This window comes from Coenobita brevimanus, chromosome 61 (assembly GCF_032717465.1).
Source record: "Coenobita brevimanus isolate Jiangsu-jjx chromosome 61, ASM3271746v2, whole genome shotgun sequence".
NCBI classification, from domain to species: Eukaryota; Metazoa; Arthropoda; class Malacostraca; order Decapoda; family Coenobitidae; genus Coenobita; species Coenobita brevimanus.
The window spans coordinates 34,645,327-34,668,544 of NC_137014.1; the positions used below are offsets into that span (position 1 = coordinate 34,645,327).

General features: G+C 43.1%; 1 protein-coding gene across 1 annotated transcript in view; it reads left to right on the top strand.

The window, feature by feature from the left end:
• Positions 1–382: 382 nt before the first annotated feature.
• LOC145403817 (zinc transporter ZIP1-like) overlaps positions 383–23,218 on the top strand; it is a 131,142-nt gene continuing 108,306 nt past the window's right edge. The window contains exons 1-2 of the mRNA XM_080275496.1: positions 383–513; positions 16,606–16,836. Of these exons, the coding sequence (XP_080131622.1) occupies positions 383–513; positions 16,606–16,836 (362 nt within the window). The remainder of the gene's footprint in view (positions 514–16,605; positions 16,837–23,218) is intronic.

Genomic DNA, 23,218 nt, shown 5'->3' on the forward strand with positions numbered 1-23,218 from the left:
ACAACCAGACTACATCACCTTTCATTGTCTGTTATTTGTCAGGGTTATACTTGCTTGTTTGTTTAGTTTTAAGTGTCACTTGTCTGCGGTGTTAAGGTTAGAGGCTTATTATGAAAGATGATTGCTTTGACAATCTATGAGGACTTCAAGTACAGTACTAGTGAGACCAAGCTCTGACTCTTGTATTTGCTGCATATTGTACATTAGCCTAAGTCATGACCATCTTTTCCTCACCACCATACTGGACCTAGACCTTTCTTAGTAAGTTAAGTTAGGTTAGATCAGAAAATGATGTTTTTGTAGAAAACAAGGTGTTTCCAAAGAGCCATACTGTTTAAATTGTCATTAAACTGTCCACTTTCCAGGAGACAAAGGAGCCAGGATGCTGGACATAATGTCAATCAAAGGCATCGTGTTGGGGGTGATGTTCATCATCACCTTTGTATGCACCATGCTGCCCATCATCTTCGTGCGGCGCATTAAAGAGACACATGACTCAGGTGTTCGGTCAAGGTAGGTCTCATACATTCATATATACACCTGTATGTATATACACTGGTATTCATTAAATCCTTGCAAACCAGAAGCTACAAATTTACAGTTCAGAGCATGATAATTTTATGGTTTACAGAAATACCTTATTACTGATCATTTCTGCCATGAACTGAGAACTTTCTTTGGTGGCTTTGATATCAGTACTTGGTGCCTCACCCTGCACTTTGATCCTTGGGATGTTGGCATGGGCTTGAAGTAGTTAACCACCTGTGACTGATAACAAAATTGCTCTTTAGTGATACCAATCTTTGCCTTAAGGTCAACATACTGGGGGCTGCCCTCCTCCTCCTATTCCTTCCTCCTCTTCCCAGATCAGCATGAGACTGAGTGGTATATTTGTTTGTCTGATCCTCAGTACCAGTAATTTTGCTCTCTTGGCAGTAAATTGTATCTTTTCTTTGGACTGAACAGTCATCATCCTATGTCCAGTACCAGTACCCTTCCATCCTCTGCAGATTTCTTTTTTTATCTTCTTTACACTTATGTTGATAGTTGATGGAGTCTAGGCAAGAGAACAAACAGTGGCAGTGCAGGAGGCATTTTCTCCATTCTCATACCAACAAATTGGCTTCACTTTCTCCTCCATCAGAAGTCATTGCCCTGGAACTGATAACTAACCCATCTTATCACCACTACTGCATGCATTATCAGTTCTATTTACCAATCATCTTGCAACAAGGGAAGGTCCATACAAACCACAAAGCACTACAGTGCAACCCAAAACATAAAGACAGCATGAAGAACTGAGATGCAGAACCACTTCATACTCCCTCAGACACAAATCATTGTAATCAGCTTGTAAGACTTTGCTTTAATAATGACCAGTACAGCCTGTATTAATGAAAATTAAATAATATATACAGTTAAGCTGGTGACGACTGTCGTCCACTTAGCTGATGTAGTGCTACATACTTCTTCCTTGACCTATATCATTCTTTTTCTCTCTGCCTTCCTCTCTTCCTATTCCCCGCATCTTTTCCATCACTTTTTATTACCCGTCTTTCCTCTTCAGGTGGCATTACTTGAGTGCAAACCTAACGGTTTCCTTTAAGCCTGGAAACCATTTACAATGCTGGGTGGTAACCATTGCATTGTAAGTGGGTGGTGGAGGATTAGTGCCGCTCCCCATAAGACAACTAACTCTAAGTCAAATGGCCACCCCTTATGGGATTATGGTGTCTGGCTATAGATGAACAGATAGAAGCTGGGGCCTTGTAATGCCTCCCATGACAGGCCTTGATCTCTGACTTGAGGCCTGGTTGGGAGGGTCACCCTCAACCTTAATGCCCATTAAAGAGGGTCAGCCATGACTGCAAGGCCTAATGAAAAGGTTCAGCCTCAACCGAGACCTAGTGAAAAGGGTCAGCCTTGACCTTGAGGTTTAGTGAAGAGGGTCATCCCTGACCACGAGGCCTAGTGAAATGGTTCAGCCTCGGCCTCGACCTCATGGTTTTGTAAAAGCTTTGACCTCAGCCTTGAGGCCTTAGGCTTGGTGCAGGAGATATTCATCCGATTCCCCTACAGACAGGCTAGCTTCACTTTCTCCTCCAACGAAAGTCATTGATATGGCATTGGTAACTAACCCATCCAATCACCACTACAGCTTGCACCATCATTTTTGTTTACCAGTGATTTTGCAACAAAGTAAGGTCCACACAAACCACAAAATACTACAGTGCAATCCAAAACATAAACCTGAGGAACCGAGATGCAGATGTTGGATAATGTAAGTCAGGAAAACAAACTCATATTGACACATGGTGTACTAGGTTGCCAGCACTGTAAAACTTAAACATTTTGAGCATGATTTTCTGCTTGGTGAATTTAAAGATTACAGAATTAGTTTGTGGACATTAACACCATATGCACTAATATATAATGTATCATTTATAAAGGCTCCAACACATGCCAGCATGGGTGCAGAAGACAAGAAGTGTAAATGTTGAGAGTAGGGTTGCGAGAGACTGACCCCAAAAGACCTGCATTGAGGGCATAGAGTTTGACCTCAGAGATAAGGGACTGAATAGGAAGGCTGCCAAAGATCAGGCAGTATCTAGCTCTGCCATTGGGTGACCAAGGCTGATGCACACCAGTATGTTGGAGCCTTTATAAACAATACAAGAGATATGATAAACATAGTAAAGCAAAATTTGACACAGAAGACCAGTACCAGTTCATCAAAAATTTCTTTGTGGCAGAGTGAAGCAAATATATATACAGCTACCGCAAATTTACTTAGGACCTCCCTCCGCAAGGAATTAAAAAACACAGGAATCATAGTATATCACAATGTTTTTTCATGAAATGCCATTCATTAATATGAAATCATGTTTCCCTTGTTTTTCAGGACCAGTTGGATGCGTTTTGGCATGGAATCAATTAGATCTCTAAGGTAATCTAAGAACATTTCTTTGCACCAATCATGTGTCCGTTCAGTCTTGAAGTTGTCCAGATTGGGTGTCTTCTTCTCTGCCATGATTTTTTTCATCTTTGCCCAGCAGTTTTCTATTTGATTTAGATCTGGACTGTTTCCAGGCCAGTCGAGGACCTCAATCCGATTATCCTGGAGCCATTTTGTCATCTTTCTTGACTTGTGACATGGAGCTGAATCGTGCATGAAAAGGTCGCACCTTTGAATAGCAAAAAAGTTTAACAAATGATCTTTCAGAACTTGAATGTACCGGCCACCATTCAGTATCAAGTTTTTAGGAAGAAAGTAGAGGCCTCCCCTTCCCATTTCACCTGAGAAACACCCCTCATACCATTACTGATTGAGGGTGCTTAACAGTTGACACCATGTAAGCAGGGTCATATCAACTATGGGAGGCAGGTTGACGAACCTTGGCAGAACGCACCTGGAACACTTGAAATGTGCTTTCATCAGAAAACATAACTTTTCTCCACTCATCCGATGTCCAGTGTGCATACTTCTTGGCAAAATGAATACGCTGCTTCTTCAAGTGGTCACTGAGAAGCGGTTTCTTGGCTGCGGTGTGGCTTGGCAAACACAGCTCCTTCTGCAAGCGGTGTTGGATATTTCAAATTGAGATGCAACAGCTGGGGATGCATTCTCTTCAATTCTGCTGTTGTTAGTCGAGGATTCTTGATTACTTCCCTCTTCAGAAGCATATCTGTACCTTTGGAAGTCATCCTTTTCTTTCCACCATCATCTTTGTGCTCTGGTACGACATCAGGTGGTAAGCCGCATGCTGCAGCAAGAATCTTCATGATGGTCGAATTTGTGCATCCAGTACATTTACAAATTATGTTGATAGAGACATTATCCTGCCTCCATGTAATGATATGGACCCTCTCATCCCTTGAGTAGTACTTTCCAGGCATGACAACTGGACTCTAGGAAAATAACAGGGCAAACATTAATGCATACAGAAAAAGAGGGAGATGCAAGCTCGGAGCAAAGGAAACATATACTCCCACTCTCGCATCTGGGCAAGCACTGACATGCTGGGTGTTTCACCACCTCCCGCCAACACCAGAGGAATTGCCAGTTACTTCTTGCCCCCAAAATTCACTTGATATAGGTGGAAACACAAAGCAAAGACAGATAACTCTCTCATAGCAGTTCTGTTTGTAGGTCCTAAGTCAATTTGCAGTGGGTATATATATATATATATATATATATATATATATATATATATATATATATATATATATATTTTACAGTACCCTCGCGTCCAACACGGTAATATTGTCATGCATGGGTCACGTGTTGGACCAAAAACGTGTTGGACCAAAAACATGTTGGACTAACAATAGAGCTTATGGGGAAAAGTGAATTATGTCAGCAACCCTAGGAAAAGTCACCCTAAATACCTACCATATACCTATACATATATTGGAACTATTGTAATTTTAATAAATGGTACTGTGCTATGAATGATAACTAACCTTCTAGGATAGTGTTAGTGGGCTTGCTGGGAAGGTGGTATCCAAGGCTGTAGGTTGTCCTACTGGGTCCCCGGAGAATGGCTGCTGGCGTCACTAGCAGGTAATGGCTGTTGCTCCTCCTCAACGTCCCTCATAAATCCTTCGAAATCACACTCAGAATCACTATCTTCGTCCACAGCCATGGAAGGTCCTGCTTCTGCCTGTCCTAGCACTCTGTAATCCTCAGCAAAGGGCATGCTTCTCACACTGTTGCCAGAGCCCCGTCTCATGACTGTGGAAAGTGATCGCTGTCGCTGACTCGGTAGAGAATAAGGAGAACAACTTTGTTTATAAACTGGTACACACGCCGATGAGAAGGGTTTCAAAACGATTGATATTTATTCTAAAATATTAATATGTATTCAGTGTCAGGCTAAATGTTCAATGCTATAATACAATACATTCTCTGTCGAGTCGCCTGGGTTTTGGTCACGCTGTTTTGCCCGTCGTATCCTCGGCAGGAATCCATCCAGATGAATTCCAAATGCCCGTGGTATTGTCGGCAATTTTACCACGTTACCGTTCCAATTTACCATCGTATCCTCAGCAAACCTGGTATGAAGTGCCGTGTGATAGCCTTCGGCTGCCAGGATCTTGTCTTGGCTTTTTATTATGGTCCTCACGTTGGCTTCATTCATGTGGTAGGCCTTGGCAATGTCAACTTTCCTCGCCCTTTTCTTCTTCCTCTCGATGCTTTCTAGCTTGGTGGCCTGAGGGAGGTGCCGACGCTTCTTGGGGTTCTCAGAAGGCTTCCTAGGCATCGTGAGCAGGGTAAAATGCAGTAACAAGGGCAGAAAATGCAGCAAGAAAAAAGCACCTTCCAGTGCGAATTATGCGGCTGAGTGGCGCTGTGGCGGGAGAAATTTAAACTAAACATCACATGACAGCAGAAGCATTTTTAATTGGGCGGCATCACGATCACGTCACGATAGCGGGCAGGTAAGGCTACTTGATCAGAAGTTTTCATTGGCTGTCATCATCATGGGAATGTCCAGTATGACCGTGTTGGACCGGGGGTGATCGTGCTAGTGGCGAACTCTGCAGATTTCGCCCACTTCTCGGAGCTCTGTGCGTGTTATGCTAACACACTCGTGTTGCAGTAATTAAATCGTATTAAATAATAATAATTATTTGCTCTCCGTGCCGGACATGAATCGTGCTGGACTAACGCGTGTTGGATGCGAGGGTACTGTATATATACTGTATATATATATATACAGTTAATATATATATATATATATATATATCTATATATATATATATATATATATACAGGTAAGCCCTTAATTCACGTGAACTTTTTTCACGGAATTTCGGTTATCCACGAATTTTTCGTACAATAATTAAAACATAAAATTATAGTATTCAGGTAAATAATTTTAATATACAAGAGAAATAAATAAAATATAAAAATGCCTACCTGCTGCCCGTGTGCGTACATATATGTGTGAGTGTGGGAGGTCGGTCTACCACGCACCACACAGTTAGTTTGAATCCGATGGTCAAATCATGCGTGACTCGCGAATCGTTATTTGTGGCTTATTTTTCTGCCTTCCAGTGATTGCTTGCCTTGTCTGTCAACATGGGGCCTAAGTGTAGTGCTAGTGATGCATGTGGTAACACACCAAAACGGACTAGTAAAGTGATGTTGCTGACAGAGAAAGTTAAAGTGTTGGACAAACTTAAGGGAGGAATGTCGGCGACAATTCTCCGTCAGGACGATTCCCCGTCATTTATTTACATACCAGTTTATTCAGCAAGTACAGTACGCTAGTTTTTTACTTATATGAGTTATAAAATCCCCCTGAAAATTAGTTATTAAAGTATTAATTAATCAATAATAAGTATATTTATAGAATGACAGGGAATTGTCCATGTTTTGGTGGTGAATTGACTTGATGGTGAAATGTCTCTGAACCGTGTGTTTGGGGTGAGTCAACTGTTCTTACAATAAAGAAGACAGAACGTAGCATACGGGACTAAACGGGAGTCAGTGAGGGCTAGTGCACCAGACTGTGCTAAAGTGTCTCCACCTATGCCTGTGAACTGGTTCAGAACCGTATGTTTGGGGTGAATGAGTCAACTGTTTGGACAATAAAGGAGGCAGAATGTTGCATACGGGAGGCAGTGAGGGCTAGGGCACCAGCCTGTGAACTGGTTCAGAACCGTATGTTTGGGGTGAATGAGTCAACTGTTTGGACAATAAAGAAGGCAGAATGTTGCATATGGGAGGCAGTGAGGGCTAGGGCACCAGACTGCTGAAGTGTCTCCACCTACGCCTGTGAACTGGCTGGGAACCGTGTGTTTGGGGTGAATGAGTCAATTTTTTGGACAATAAAGAAGGCAGAATGTAGCATATGAGAGGCAGTGAGGGTTTGTGCACCAGACTGCTGAAGTGTCTCCACCTATGCCTGTGCTTGTCAGGTTTCAGTGTTAAATTTCTTACATTTTTGTTGTTTTTCATACTTTATGCTAGTTTACAAGATGTATGTAGTGCATAAACATTATTATTCAGATGTAATATACTTAGTAGACATATGTAATTGTGCACACAAGGGCAGAATGTATACGCGAATTTACCACATATGCGAAGGGTCTGGGAACGTAACCCTCGCGTGAATTAAGGGCTTACCTGTATATATGCTGTATATATATATATATATATATATATATATATACAGTATATATATATATATATATATATATATATATATATATATGTATGTATACACATGGGGGCATTTGCTTTCTTAGTGTAATAGGAAAAGTATATGGTAGGATACTTAGTGAGAGAGTTAGGGAAACAACAGAGGAATTAGTTGGAGAAGAACAGGAAAGTTTTAGGAAGGGAAGAGGTTGTGTAGATCAGATATTCATCTTAGATCTCTAGTGGAAAAGTTTCAGAAGGGAAAGAAGTTGTATGCAGCCTTCATGGATTTGGAAAAAGCATATGACAGGGTGGATAGACAGGGATTGCGGAAAGTATCAAGAATATATGGAGTAGATGGGAAGTTGCTGAATGCTGTGAAGAGTATGTATGAGAGTGTTAAGGCTGCAGTGCGTGTGGATATTGAACTGAAAGAATTTTTCTGTTTGATGGTTGGATTGAAACAAGGATGTGTCATGTCTCCATGGTTGTTCAGTCTGTACATGGATGGGGTTATAAAAGAGATACAAGGTAGGGCAGTGGATGTTGGAGTGGCCCTGGTGAGAGAGAGCAGTGTTAGGAAACTCCCTGTATTGTTGTTTGCAGATGATACTGTGTTGTTAAGTGAAGACGAAGGGGAACTGCAAGGCTTGGTGAATGAGTTTGGGAGTGTGTAAGAAATGGAATTGAAAGGTGAATGCAGGGAAGAGTAAAGTGATGGTCTTCGAGAGATGTGAAGTCAGTGAATGTACAGTGAGATTGGATGGGGATGAAATGGAGAATGTGAGTGTGTTTAAGTACTTGGGGAGTGTGATGAGTAAGGATGGAAGTGCTTGAAAGGATGCAGCAGAGAAGAAAGGTTGCTGGTTCCTTGAAAGCAGCGATAAGAAACTGGGAAGTGAGCGTGGAAGCGAAAAAGCTACCACATGACAGTATTGTAATACCAGCTCTAACATATGGAAGTGAAGCTTGGACCGTGTTGGAGGGACAAAAGTCAAGAGTGAGACCATTGGAAATGAGTTATTTGAGAGGAGCATGTGGAGTCACATGGAGAGACAGACTGACAAATGAGGAAGTGAAAGAGTGTTGTGGTGTGGATGTGGATGTGATAGGAAGCGTTAGGAGAAACACATTAAGGTAGTTTGGCCATGTGAAGAGGATGGAAAGTGGGAGACTGACGAGGAGAGTATGTGAGTGAGGTGGAGGAGGGGAATGGAGGTGACGGCCGAAGATGAGATGGAAGGATGGAGTGGAGAGGTATATGAAAGAGGGGGGGTGTCTGCTGGGAGCAGGGCAGTGAAATGGCAGGGGACAGAGTGACATGGAGGCGATTTTTTTTTTTTTTGGTCCCCCCGTACGGGATTGAGACATCTGGCAATAGATAGATAGATAATGATATACATATATATATATATATATATATATATATATATATATATACATATATAAATTTCTTTTATAAAAGCTCCAACATGCTTGCATGTATCAGCCTTGGTCACCTAATGGTGGCTGTCCATGCTACGCGATCTCTGGCAGCCTCCTGATTCAGTCCCCTATGCCTGAGGTCACATTGACCCTATCCCTGAGGTCACATTGAATGATCTCGTCCCAGGTCTTTTTAGGTCTGCCTCTCACAACCCTGCCCCCAGTGTTAACACTTCTCACTTTCTGCACCCAGTTCTCATCCCCCATCCTCTCCACATGCCCAAACTATCTCAATCTACCCTTCCATATCGTAATATTAATACACTCTAGTTCCATCCTACCTCTTAACTCTTTCATCGTAAACCTAGCCCCCCCAGACCTCACATTCAAGGACGCAGTGCACATCCACCTAATCATTATCATGTCTGTACATTTGAGCCTGTGATCATCCTCTCCCTTTACATCCCTGTTCTGACTGTCATACAATATACACTGCTAACACAGGCCGCATACAGAGATCTTTTATCATAGAAGGAGAACCCTCTCAGTGTCAGGAGAGGTAAGAGCTCCCTGAACTTTTTCCAGCCACTCCTCACCCTAGCCACAGAGCTAGCACCAGCCTCACCTCCAGCACATAAAATGTCTCCCAAGTAAAAAACAAAACTTCTTGCACTCGAGAGACTCATCAGCATGATCAGTCCTTTCATGCCCGATAATCTCCAGATGCTCTCCCCGACACATTGTACTCATGGAGTCAGCACTATCTCAGGATCTGCCTTTAATACCATTACATCTCTTATGCACCCACTTTTCACAAACACTGCTCAAGATGGAATTACTTCCCATGCCCCTGCACTTGGTCGTGCTCCCTCTTCTTTGACAGTAAAGTAATCCCTGTTAACCGGACGCCCAATTCCCGGACATCCCAATTTCCGGACATTTTGGGCCTGGGCCTTCGGAACCTCAAAATGCCAAAAAACGAGAAAATTAAAAAAAAAATAAAAAATCTGAATTTTTTCTCATCCATAGTTTGAAATTGGCACGCGGCTCCAAACAGCTGTGGTTACGCACGGTCATCGGCCCCCTGTTTCCTCCCCCCTCCCCAGTTACCGCCTAACTACCATCGTGAGTAGATGCTCATTGCAATGGATGCCGCACGTGCTCGTTTTTGTGAATAAACAGTGAGTAAACTGCAATACCATGCCACAAGATCACATGGGAATTTACAGTGTTGTGCAGTGTTCAGAAATTGGAATTTAGAGTGCAAAGGATTAAGTTTGGGGTGCAAATTGGCAGTTGAAACTGACGTGGCTCAATTAAGAACACAGTGAGCAGTGTTAAACAGTTATAACTTGCAGTGCAAAGAATTAAGTGCAGCACAACACTGGATTGCTGTACATGCTTCAAGAGCATTTTCACCACTGCCAGATCCTTAGAGGAGGCGGCCACAGACGTGCTGTATTTACCCAGTACACTGCTAAATATTTTCCATACTCACTTCAAAATCCTCATTTTCTGGTTCCTTTTCATTTATTTCATGCTTTATGTCCATTATTGGTGTGAATTGGGTCTTTAGATGCTATTCATATCCAGTAGGAAGTTATTAGGTGGCTTTCAAAGTTAGGCTGGGTTAGGGTCCATAAGTACCAGTCCAGGAGGCAGGGGCCCAGTATCAGGACAAAGCCAATTCCCGGACATGCCTTTGGCTCTGTTACATCGGGTATTGGAGGGATTACTGTACTGCCACCAACCATAGATACCTTCACCTTTGTTGCATCTCCATTAACTCTGAAGCCCATGATCCCTATACCGTCTCTCCACTTCCTAGATCTTTCTCCTGCCTTCCTATCAGTCTCTGCAACCAACACCAAATCATCAGCATACAACATCTCCTGTGGGAGTCCATTTCTGAAGTCACTTGAGAGGGCATCAAGCATCATGATAAACAACAAGAGGCTCAAGACTGACCCATGATGCACACCAACATTCACCGAAAACTTATCACTCAAATCTCCATTCGCTCTCACCTGGGCACAAGCATCCACATACAGTAGAAGTCCGATTTTTCGGCATCTATGGGACCAGGCAAGTGCCGAAATATCAAAATTGCCGAATTATCGAAAACCCTACCCACTCAGTACCTTATATGTTTCGGTGAACACTATCATCATTACTCATATCATTACAAATGTGTTTGGAGAGAGTACTGTATACTGTTTGATACTGTACAATACTGTAATGAATACAGTACTATACATGAATATGAAAAATAAAGAAATTAGTGAACATACTGTATATAAATGTAATGGTACAGTAGGCCTACAAGTTCACGTGCACTTACCTAAACTTATAGTAGGTTCCTTATTTACATATGTACAATAGAAGGGGTTGATTGGAGTCTGCTACTGCTGGAAGAAGTCCCCAGCAGTAGAGGGTCCTGCAACAGGCTCTAAGGACTCTTCTCCCTGTTGCTGCAGCAGTAGAGCTTGAGGTTCAGAGACTGCTGTTGGTGATGGAGAGGAGGGAGCAGAGGAGCTTACGTTAAACTCATCCATAATCTGTTTCCTACTCATGCCAGCCTCTAATTTTTTCAACAGCTCAATTTTTCGAGCAATAGTCAACATCTTATGTGTACGCTTCTTGCTAACACCAGTTAACTTTCCACACGTGGAGGCCATTTTCAAAGCACGCAGAAGATGTTTATACTGTTCACAACACACGGCTGGTCCACTCAGGTGTTACAAAGCTCCTGTCTGATGTTACGGTGCTTACAGCACACTCGAATAGTAATTTCAGAGGTATTTCGGTACGAAGTTCACAAAGCACACAGAAGAATCAAGAGAAGTCGGCAGCAGCACGGCAACAACTCGGAAGAATGGCGAAACAGATTCTCTTTCCCATGCTAGACTCACTACATGTTTGTCCTCTCTTTATGCTATAGGAGAAAGAGCTAGCCTCTGAGCTTCATGGCAGTGGTAGACTCGTTCCATCACTTTCACTATCTCACTCACTAAGGCGGGTAAAGGCGGGTAGCTAGCTGGCGAGCCTCATGGAGAATTTCAAGACTGACGAAAAAAATCGGAGAATCTGCCGAACGATCGGAGATTTTCGTAAATGGGACTATTTCTCAAAACTGCCGAAATGTCAGATTTGCCGGGGAATTGGATGCCGAAATATTGGACTTTTACTGTATAAAGCCATAACCACTTTAACCACCCACTCCTTGATCCCAAGCTTTCTCATTGCCCACTTCACCTCCGTAGGGATTCTGTCCAAGGCCTTCTCCAAATCAACAGAAAAAAAGTACGGATCCTTTTTGTTTTCTACATATTATTCCTGAAGCTGTCGAACAGTGAATATGGCATCAGTGGTCCCTTTGCTTGGCATAAACCCAAACTGCATCTTATCAGTATTCACTGTTTCTCTAGTCATACCTTGTAGAACTTTCTTTATCACCTTCATTATTTGGTCTATAAGTTTTATGGCTCTATAGTTTCCTCCTTCCAGGGCATCACCCTTCCCCCTGTACACATTTCCAATCACACTCTTCAGCCAGTTTTCTGGGACAGCACACTCATATATATTCATAGCTATCCATCCATCCATCCATCATTCAATCCTACATTGCCCCATGAGGAGCATCGGAGCCTGGGGCTAGGCGAATTGGTCTTGACATTTAAGATGAGTGACCAGCCTCACTCATCCCTGAGTGTATGACATGAGCAATAAACCCCAACCACCCCTTGGATATAAAGCTATACAGGCTCAGTCTAACTTGAGTGCCTTAATTACCCACTAAACCACCAGGCGCCATAATTTGGTTATGTGGTTACCACCCAGCGTCATAAATGGTTTTCTGGTGTACAAGAAACCATTTGGCATGTTATTCAGTATAGAGTCACCCATAGGCAGAAGGAAGACGAAAAAATAAAGGAAAAATAGACAGAAGAGGGAGTGTAAAGTCACCCGTAGGCAGAAGGATGAGGAAAGAATGAAGTAAAGAAAGACAGTAGAAGGAAAGGAGGAAAGGATAGGACCAACACCTGAGGGCAACACTACATCGAGTAAGTGGATGGTGAGCGCTCCCACTTATCAAATCAGTAGCTAACCCCACTCTTGTATCTCCTGAGGCCTTCAGCATTTCAGCAGCCATCCCAGACACACCTGCTGCCTTCCCCACCTGCATCTTGCCTATTGCCCTGCTCACAGTAGCAACATCAATGAAAGGGCAAGACCCAAACACTGGATCTGCTGACTCCAAACCTTTCCTGCTCCAGTCAAACTCCTCATTCAGGAACTGTTATAATGCTGTCTCCAGACATCTTTAACCCGTACCACGCTAGCGATGTACTGTAGATCAATGTCCACCTCTAAAATACCAGTGATGTAGATCTTCGTTCTGCAGCATTGAGAAGTCATTATAAGTAACCAGAGTAAAATGGAAGTTAATAACACATCTCTCTTAATTCCACTACACTTACAACACTGATTTAGGAGTGCGGAAGGCAAATGAGTCGTCAGAGGCTCACAGCTGCTCTGCTCTTTCAGTGACCTTGAAGATTTCAGAGGTCGAGTGGCACCAACCTTTCTCGATTCAACTAACTTTATGGCTGTGGTGATTACTTTTATTAGTGCCAGGGATCTTATATTGATGTACCGGGTGACCCAGAAAAACCTTCCACATTTCAAAGGTAAATGGAAAAAAAAAATGGTTAAAGATAATCAAAATATTACTTGCACACATGAAACTTCATTCAACACAGTTTTTATTCATCATGTTTTAAAAATGGCATCCTCCAAATGGTGGCTGTCATTGTCTGTACACGCTTGGCAGCGATTTCTGAAGGCTGCCGTGGTTCGACTGGTCATGTCGGGTGGAACAGCAGCTATCTCCACTGGATGTATGGGTGGAAGTGAAGGTCTTTGTGTAAGATTCTCCTTGCAGTTTCTCGGGAAATCCCTACAGCTAAAGCAGGCTTCCATGCAGAACGTCTCGAAGACTGCACAACAGATTGCCTCAATGCTTCAATATTCTCAGGCATACGAGCGCTCCTAGGTTGACCAGGTGATTTTCTTTTTAAAGCTGAGCCTGTTGCCCTAAAATTCTCATCCCACTGCAAGATGGTTTTCTGATCTGGAACGTTTTGGTTCCATGGAATACTGAAATGTCTTCGAAAGGCCCTCTGCATGGCGGTCACAGAACGGTTGTTTGTAAAGAATGCTTTGACTGCAAATGCACGGTGTGCTTCTGACCACGCCATATTGGTGACTGAGGACGGTTGGGGTTGGGCTACCAACATACCCTAGTCCCGCCCCTCCCGCCTCACCACTGACAGTGCTACAGCCATTCGAAATGTGAGAGGTTTTGGGGGGTCACCCTGTATTAAGCCCATTTAGTCATGAAAAACATCCAAAATCAGTTCACAGGCTCACATTTGCTCTGCTTTCTCAGTAATCTTGAAGACATTAAAGTTTTAGTGGCTTCAACCTGTCAGGACTCCATATTATAAATACAAATCATAATATATAGCATGGTGGATAGATAGATAGATAGAGCACCAGACAAGGTGTGGGAATGGGAAATGAGCTTGCAGCTCTTAAGTGAAGGAATGCTGGACGTGCACCGGAAGCTGTACATACACACAGACATACAGTGTTCTAGAAGCTTCACAACAGTATAGCCCACGTGACACAACCCCTGCTAAACGAGAATGTAGGAATCAGAGCTCAGAAAGGGGCTGGCCATAGAACCGGCAGGTAGTGGAGAGATCATATAAGAAGAGGGGTCCAACTAGACTTAGTTAGTATATTAAATCCCTGTGTAATACATATGCTGCTCAACTTAGACTTTCTTTGAAGATAATAAATCAAGATCAACTCCCTGTATTCATCTTTAACTCCTCCTGCTCTTTGATTACCAAAATAACTTTAACCAAAACTGAAGACTTAAATATTACAAGACTAAAGAGTTACATGTTTTTTTTTCATTCATTCATTGCCAGACGCCATGTATCCCAAACGGGGTGGCCAAGGGCTTGGAGTTAATTGTTTTTACAGGGAGGGGCACTAATCCTCCACCAACCCCACTTGACACGTAGGGATGCCAACAGCATCTGGTGTTCCTAGGCAGTCACCCATCCAAGTACTAACCAGACCCAACGTTGCTTACAGTATATAAATGGTGGCTATGAAGTTTGTACAAACCAACATTCTGGCATTAATGATTACTTTTATTAGTGCCAGGGATCTTATATTGATGTATTAAGCCCATTTAGCCTGAAAAAAAAAAAAATCCAAAATCAGTCTGCATAGGGAAGTATTCCCCCCCCCCCCAGCGCGGTATGGGTTAATATATTGACTGTTCACCACTACCATTCCTTCATCATTCTTCACTCACTGCTCACCTGATATCCTTGTTTTCCCTCTTCATATGATTTGCCACCTTAAGTATTATATTTTTCCTTTCCACACTCATTAGGTTATTCAGTAAAAATCATTGAACTCAGATTTTGCCCTGCATTCTGCTTTTCTAGCCCTATGCATGGCAGTCAGGTATTCCTCTTTTCCATTCCTGGATTTTTTTTTTTTTTTTTTTTTTTTTTTTTTTTTTTTTTTTACTGCAGCTTCTACACCCTCATCCCACCACCATGTTACATTATATCTTCATGGAGCCCCTTGTCCATCCACACACTGAATCAGGAACTCTCAGGAGATTTTTCTTGAGAGCTCTGTACTGTTCAGCCCTACAAATCAACACACTATTACAGTAGCTCGGTGACAGCTATGATGTATCATATCTACAATTACGATTTATGATATATATCCCACTGCTGCCACCATATATCATAAATTGTAATTGTAGATACTGTATAATATATCGTAGTCGTCGACGAGCTATTGTAACAGTGTGTTGATTTGTTGGGATTTTTCAAAAGGAGAGAATGTTGGTTGTACTTGTCGTAGATGACAGGAGAAAGATAAAGATGAGTCTGGGGTTTGACTGCAGTTTATTTTCTTCAAAGGGAATATCTCAAGAGTAATGCCGAGTATGTCTAACATACTGAGGTGAGAACAGTTACTGGCTAACCCGCGTGCTCCTTCCTACTCTCCTCGCCATCTCTATTCTCTCCTAAAACCCCTTCTGCTCTGTCTCTCACATTTTCCCTGTATATGACTTGTTGTGTCACATGTAAGGCACAGTTGTGTAGAACCTTTCCGACCCTGGGGATCTTCCAATCAGGCGTCACACCTTGCTGTGTGTGACATTCCTAACTGAGAATGTGTGAATGCCACTTCCCATAGACATGACTTTCATCTAACCTCTATATTACACATATACATTACTATTACAGGTAAGTCCTGGTTAACGAGCAGTCGCTTAACAAGAATTTGATAATACAGGGTCTTGGAATTTGCACTACCACCTGTTTAACGAGCAGGTAAAACCCCCAAAATCCCAGCTTACGAGAATCGAGATGAGGGTATTTGTATTTCATGTGTATTAACCCATTATTCCTGCTGAAAATTGTGTGTCACAGGTGTTGGTGGAGGTTACTTGGCTGGTTGTTCACCTCATCCCTATTTTACCTATAATTTATGTTATTCTTCTTACATTAATGCTGTTTTTATATTTCAGGGGAATTACCCTCTTGTATTAACCCCATATTCTAGCTTAAAATGATCAGAAAGTCAATTTTGGTGGTTTAGGAGGAGGTTGCTCAGATGCTTTGCTTCCTAACCCAATTTTTCCCATAAGTTCTTCTCTTCGTTTAATGAGAATTCGGCTAACGAGCAAAATCCATGCTCCCAATTAGCTCGTTAGATCGGGACTCACCTGTATGTATTGTGTTATGATATTTTAGAATCCAGACACACCCACTGACACATGGCCAGAAGTGGAAAAGAGAAAAAAATGGTTTTGGTGTCCGGAGAAGTACTGAAAACGTCTTATATTATAGGTCGCTCAAAGCTGATTATAGTGCTGGACCAGTTATTATTTATTCCTGCCAGTAAGCTGTCTTGTTTTGTAGGTACGAAACCTTGCTGAGCCTGATGTCCTGTTCTGCCGGTGGTGTCTTCATGGGCACCTGCCTCATGGACCTCTTTCCAGATGTGCAGGAGCAGCTTGACTCTCTGCTGGACCAGTTAGAGGTTAACGAGTCTTTCCCCATCGCTGAGTTCATTGTTGTCTTTGGCTTCCTTCTTGTGCTGACAATGGAGCAGATTGTACTAGATTATAAAGAGACTACCCTGCTTCACAGGTAAATGAATGTGCATGTGAATATGTGCATGTGTGTGAGTGTGTGTGTATGTGTGTGTGTGTGTGTGTGTGTGTATGTGTGTGTGTGTGTGTATGTGTGTGTGTGTGTGTGTGTGTGTGTGTGTGTGTGTGTGTGTGTGTGTGTGTGTCTGTCTGTCTGTCTGTCTGTTTGTGTTTGTGTTTTGTCATGAACTTGTTGAATAGGAATTTTGAGTGCCTGATTTGTAAATATTTCCATGGGTCCATTATAAAAGGTAAACCTTTTAGTAGCAGAAGTACTGTAATTTATTGGACAGTCGTATTTACTGTGGTGTACAATAGTGATTATTTTGTCTGGATGTAACTATTCTGGTGGTACATATGGTAGATTGGATTATATTTTTGTGGAAGTTAATATTTATGTATATGTTGTAATTAAATACTATTTGAAATAGCTTAATGCATGGATGGACAGGCATGAGTATAGTAAGAGTTTCTTACTACCATCAAAACCCAGTATAGTAAAATTAGACTTCCAGGTAGACTAGGTAGACTAGTGGGTCACGGCACTCCAACGACACGTGACCCATACAAGTTCTACATCCAAGAGTTAATTTTCATTCATTCATTGCCAGACGCCATGTATCCCAGACAGGGTGGCCAAGGGCTTAGAGTTAATTGTTTTACAGGGAGGGGCACTAATCCTCCACCAACCCCACTTGACGTAGGGATGCCAACAGCATCAGGTGTTCCCAGGCGGTCACCCATCCAAGTACTAACCAGACCCAACGTTGCTTTATTCAGGGACTAATAACTGATTTCTGGCAAACATTTTTAGAGAGTCCGTCGGAGCTCGAATAACCCCGCGGCACATGCAAAACATTGGTAAACATGCCCGCGGGGTAGGGGTTAATAAGTCTGATTTTTTCCAGACTTATTTTTGATGATTTTCCAATTTTATTTTTGGGTCAGGTGAGTTATAAACTGCTTCTGGGCTTAGTTTAGCTTGTTTTAAAGCTATTGAGGGGTATAGGTGAGCTACAAACTTGTTTTTGGACTTATTTGGGTGGGTTATGGACTTGGTTTGGGGGGGGGGGATCCCAAGGCTCCCAAATGCATCCCAATACATTGTTATAAAGTCCCCATATAACAGTGCCCCGGCTCAACAATGGGTCTTCCCAAACGCATCTAATTGTTATAGTGGGGATGATCCGTACTGCATACTGTTTATGTCCAAGGCTGGACTTTCAATGCACTGAGAAGTAAATTTTTTCTGACAGGGAGCCATAGACAGAGGCATTAATGAACAGTAAAGAGCCCTCAAGAACAACCTCTTGAGAGTTACTGATGCAATATGTGGTTGGACAAGAGGCCCACCAAGACATAAAATAACTTGGTGGTAGGATGAGGGTGTAGAACCTGCAGTTATAGAGAAAAGAAGGCTCTTCCAGGAATGGAAGAAGGGTGGTAACAAGGAGGAATACTTGGTTGTCAAGCGTAGGGCTAGAAGGAAGGTATACAGGGCAAAGTCTTAATTGGGGTTTATTGCCAACATAGTGCCACTCAAAGGAAAGAAACTGGCCACTCTTTCCATAAATTGCTTGACTGAATAAGCATAGTCCAAGACTTCAGTATTTTGATGGAGCATTACAGAATAGGGTGATTGGTAGATAGACAGATAGATGAAATGGAGTTGAATGGTTGTACAACTCAACTCATGAAGCACTGTTGATATGTTCTGCTTTATTGTTTCTTCTGTTTCCTACAGTACATATGCCCAGTAAGTCTGTTGTAAACTGCCTTTTTTAGAAATTTTTTTAAATATTAAATTTATAGTAAGTTACAGAAAAATGCCTTTTAAAGTTCCATTGTGATTGTATAACTGATTTACCAGTTTCTCATTGCCGGAAAGGGGTGCCATCACAGGGTGGCACCAATATAGAAAGGCAGCTCATGCTGCCTGGTTGATTATGTAAATGCCACTCAACTTTTACCTGTCCATTGAAAGGAGGATGGTGGACTGTAGAAAAAGAGTAAATTAGCCAGCAGTTGACCAGATTCACTTCAAGATTTGCATGAAGTCAAAACAACAACAACAATAACCTCAACAACCGGACCTGGAGCGGTGGCGTCTTCGTTGTGGGTCTACCTCCCAGAGGCTGTCGAAGAGAAGAGGACAGCATGGGGGCCAAACCACCGCAAACCCCCCCAGCCCTTCATGGGGCTTGAGTCCCTGGAAGTGGCTTCAGTCGCCCGGGCAAGTACCACATCTCCCAACACAACACACACAACAACACCATTTTTTCTACACCGAGAAATGACTCCCCGGCTGTCATTTCTCGACGACTTCTTCTAGCCAGGGACATTGAGAGCAATCCAGGACCCACCAACAAATACATATGTCCAACATGCTCAAAACCTATCACGTCAAGCCGACAGACAAAGGGTTCAGTTCAGTGCAATTCCTGCAAGAACTGGACCCATTACACCTGCACAGCACTTGCATCCAGAAAACATTGCACAAACACCTGGACCTGCTCCATATGCTCCTTCCCCTCACCCATCAACCCCCCTTCCAGTCCTACTCCTACTTCCTTCACAGCTCCACAGCCAAACCCACCAACCCTTCCCACACCATCCAGTCCCCCAACTCCTCCCATTCCAGCCCATCCTAATCCACCTCAACCCTTACCTCCATCACAACTTCCTCCTGCCCCTTCCCCTCCACCCACACCACCACCACCCCGTGCTGCAGCAGCCAACACACATCGCACACGCAATATAAACATCCTTCAGTTAAACATAGATGGCATAAACACCAAAATACATGAACTCACCCAATTCATCAAACAACAGAACATACACATTGCCATCTTACAAGAAACAAAACTACACAGAGCACAGAAAACACTGACGTTTCATAACTTCACCACCATTCGACAAGACCAGGCCGACGGTGGTGGTGGTGGACTCATCACCCTGGTACACAAATCCATCAACTTTGCAGATACCAGTGCACACACAAAGTCACTTCTCCCCCCATGACGCCACAACAGAAATACAATCAATTAAAATACGCACTGGTAACAAATCACACATAACAGTCGCTAACACAGGCATTCTCCCCCAATTGTCCCCCACAGTACCACACAATTACTCTCCACAGATACACCATATCACTAACATACCCAACATCATCCTGGGTGGTGATTTCAATGCCAAGTCGTCGGCCTGGCATGTCAACAACCCTGACACAGATGGAGGGCTGGTACTACAATCCCAGACAGATCATCTCTTCATACTAAACAGTCTAGACCAACATACCCATATCCCACACCAAGCCCTCTTCCTCCCATCATCTCCAGACATCATCTGCTCCCCAAACCTCGTCCCCACTACATCATGGAGAGTGGTCAAAACCCTAGGTTCTGATCACCTCCCAATCATCATCACTATCAAAGCCAACTGGGAGGCCTTTGTAACTTAAACAGAACAACATTTCAAAACAATAAACAATACACCCATCACAAAGATCAACACCGCTGTGAACAGTTTCAATACAATCATACAAAATGCAGACAAAAGACACATCCCTAGAGGCAACAGAAACACAACCCCAACTTCACACCAGAAATTCAAGGCCTCATCAGACAACGGGACACACTGCGACACTCCCCAACACCCCATACACAAGACACCATACAACAAATACAAGAACTCAACACTCAGATAAACAATAAAATATCAGAACAGCAAACACTTAACTGGAAAAATTACCTCCAAACACTTGACTGCAAAACAAACATCAGTAAACTGTACAAAACACTAAACAGCATCACACTTTCCAACAGCAACACCACACAATCACATGCTGCCATCACAACAACAGACACCATACCCTCATACAAACAACAAGCAAACACTCTCATTACACTCTCATCAAACACTTTTCACAAGTCAGCCATCTAAACCCCCATCCCAAAGACCGACGTATCATCCGACGTAAGAGACAGTTCCCCACAGACCCAGACTACGCACCTTTCACTTACAACCAGATGAAGCACATCATTAACAAACTCAGGCACTCATCTGCCTGTGGACCAGACAACATAAGCAACATTCACCTTAAACACCTTGGACCAGAAGGCATACAAGCACTCACCAACATATCAAACTACAGCTACTCACACAACATAATACCCAACATCTGGAAGCATGGCAATATCATCACTATCCCTAAACCCAACAAAGACCCCACGTTACCCTCCTCACATCGCCCCATCACACTCCTTTGCACCCCCTCTAAAGTCACTGAACAACTGGTACTACAACTAGTCACACCTCACATTCCCCTAGCCCAGTCACAACATGGTTTTAGGCCACTACACTCCACAAACACCCTTCTTACAGGTCTTACACAGAGAATTTTTGATGGCATGAATTCAGCTAGGCCACCACACAGAACTCTCCTAGTGACACTAGACATTAGCAAAGCTTTTGATGCCATCCCCCGCCACAACCTCACAAACAAAATACTCAACACAAACATGCACAATAACACAAAAAGATGGCTGGCAAACTACTTAGCAGGCAGATGTGCACACGTAACATTTGCCGGTCAGTCTTCTAACATCAGAAACTTCGCAAACAGTGTCCCCCAAGGATATGTTTTGTCCCCTACACTATTTAACCTATATATGCACGACGTACCCACACCCCACACACCACAGATACACATAGCTTCCTATACAGATGATATAACACTTACATGTATGCACCAAAACGCAAACACAGCTGCACACATCATTCAGTCTTACCTCAACACACTACACGAATGGTTCACTACAAACAGGCTCAAAATAGCCCCAGCCAAATCTACAGTGACTCTTCTCACAAACTGGACAGCAGAACACAGTCACATCCCACACCTCACCATAAACAACACTCCCGTACCACACACACACACACACACACACACACACACACACACACACACACACACACACACACACACACACACACACACACACACACACACACACACACACACACACACACACACACACACACACACACACACACACACACACAAAATTCCTTGGTGTAACATACAATACATCAATATCATTTAAACAACACATCTCAAACATTAAAAATAAAATAACACCAAGACTCAATGCTTTGAGGTCACTTGCCCATACAACATTCGGACACAACAAAGAAACCACCACCACAGTATACAAGCAATACATACGTTCAGTGATGAATTATGCAAGCTCTGCCTGGGCTTCTAACCTCACCAAAACACACTACAACACTCTACAGACCATACAGAACAAGGCCCTAAAAATAATCACAGGCTGCACAGCTACTACACCCACAGACCACCTACATCAAGAAACCAAAGTCCTCAAAGTCAAGGATCACCTAGACTTGAGAGACACCCAGTTTCTTGCTGCAGCCTCCACAAACCCACAACATCCACTACAGTACATGGCAGCACATGCACCCACACCAAGGAACATCAAAACAACACCCAGCACACGATACCATACACAGATACTGTCATCTCTCCCTCTCGCCCACCTCAGACCAGCTTCCAGAAGCATATCCACACTCAGATCACTCGCTGTTCCATTCAGTCACTTAAAGACAACACACAGCTGCATACATGCACGGCCTCCTGACATCCACCCTTCTGAATCCTATCTTCCTCTTGAGGACAGGCTGAGATGTGGGCACCATCCAGCCCTCTTAAGCTACTAGAAGAGGCTGGATGACTCCATTGCTGATGTCTGTCCAGGATGCAGCACAACACCCCATACTATTAAGCACATTATGGAAGACTGCATTGCACACAATCACCTACGTCAACAACACAACATACGCTCTTTGAGAGCTCTGTGGGAAAGCCCGGTCTCGGCCATGGCCTTCCTTAGGGACTCGGGGCTGTTCGACCAGACTGGCTAGGGAACAACTACTACTACTACCACCTCAACAACCATTTTCTTTAAATTTATAGCACCACTTTCTCTGGAAAAATTACCAGTAGATATTCAGAATATATCCCTGACTTATAATGAGGACTGTGTGTGTGTGTGTGTGTGTGTGTGTGTGTGTGTGTGTGTGTGCTATTTTTTGTTGTATGTGGTAGGTGGTGGCACTCACCATCCACTCACTCGATGAAGTGCTGCTCTCGGGTGTCTGCCCTTTCCTCTCCTCCATTCTTCTTTCCTTCCGTCCTCTTCTGTCTTTCTTTCCTTCATTCTTTCCTCATCCTTCTGCCTACGGGTGACTTTACACTCCCTCTTCTGTCTTTCTTTCCTTCATTCTTTCCTCTTCCTTCTGCCTTTTGGTGACTCTGCACTGAGTGACAAGCCAACTGGTTTCCTGTACACCAGAAC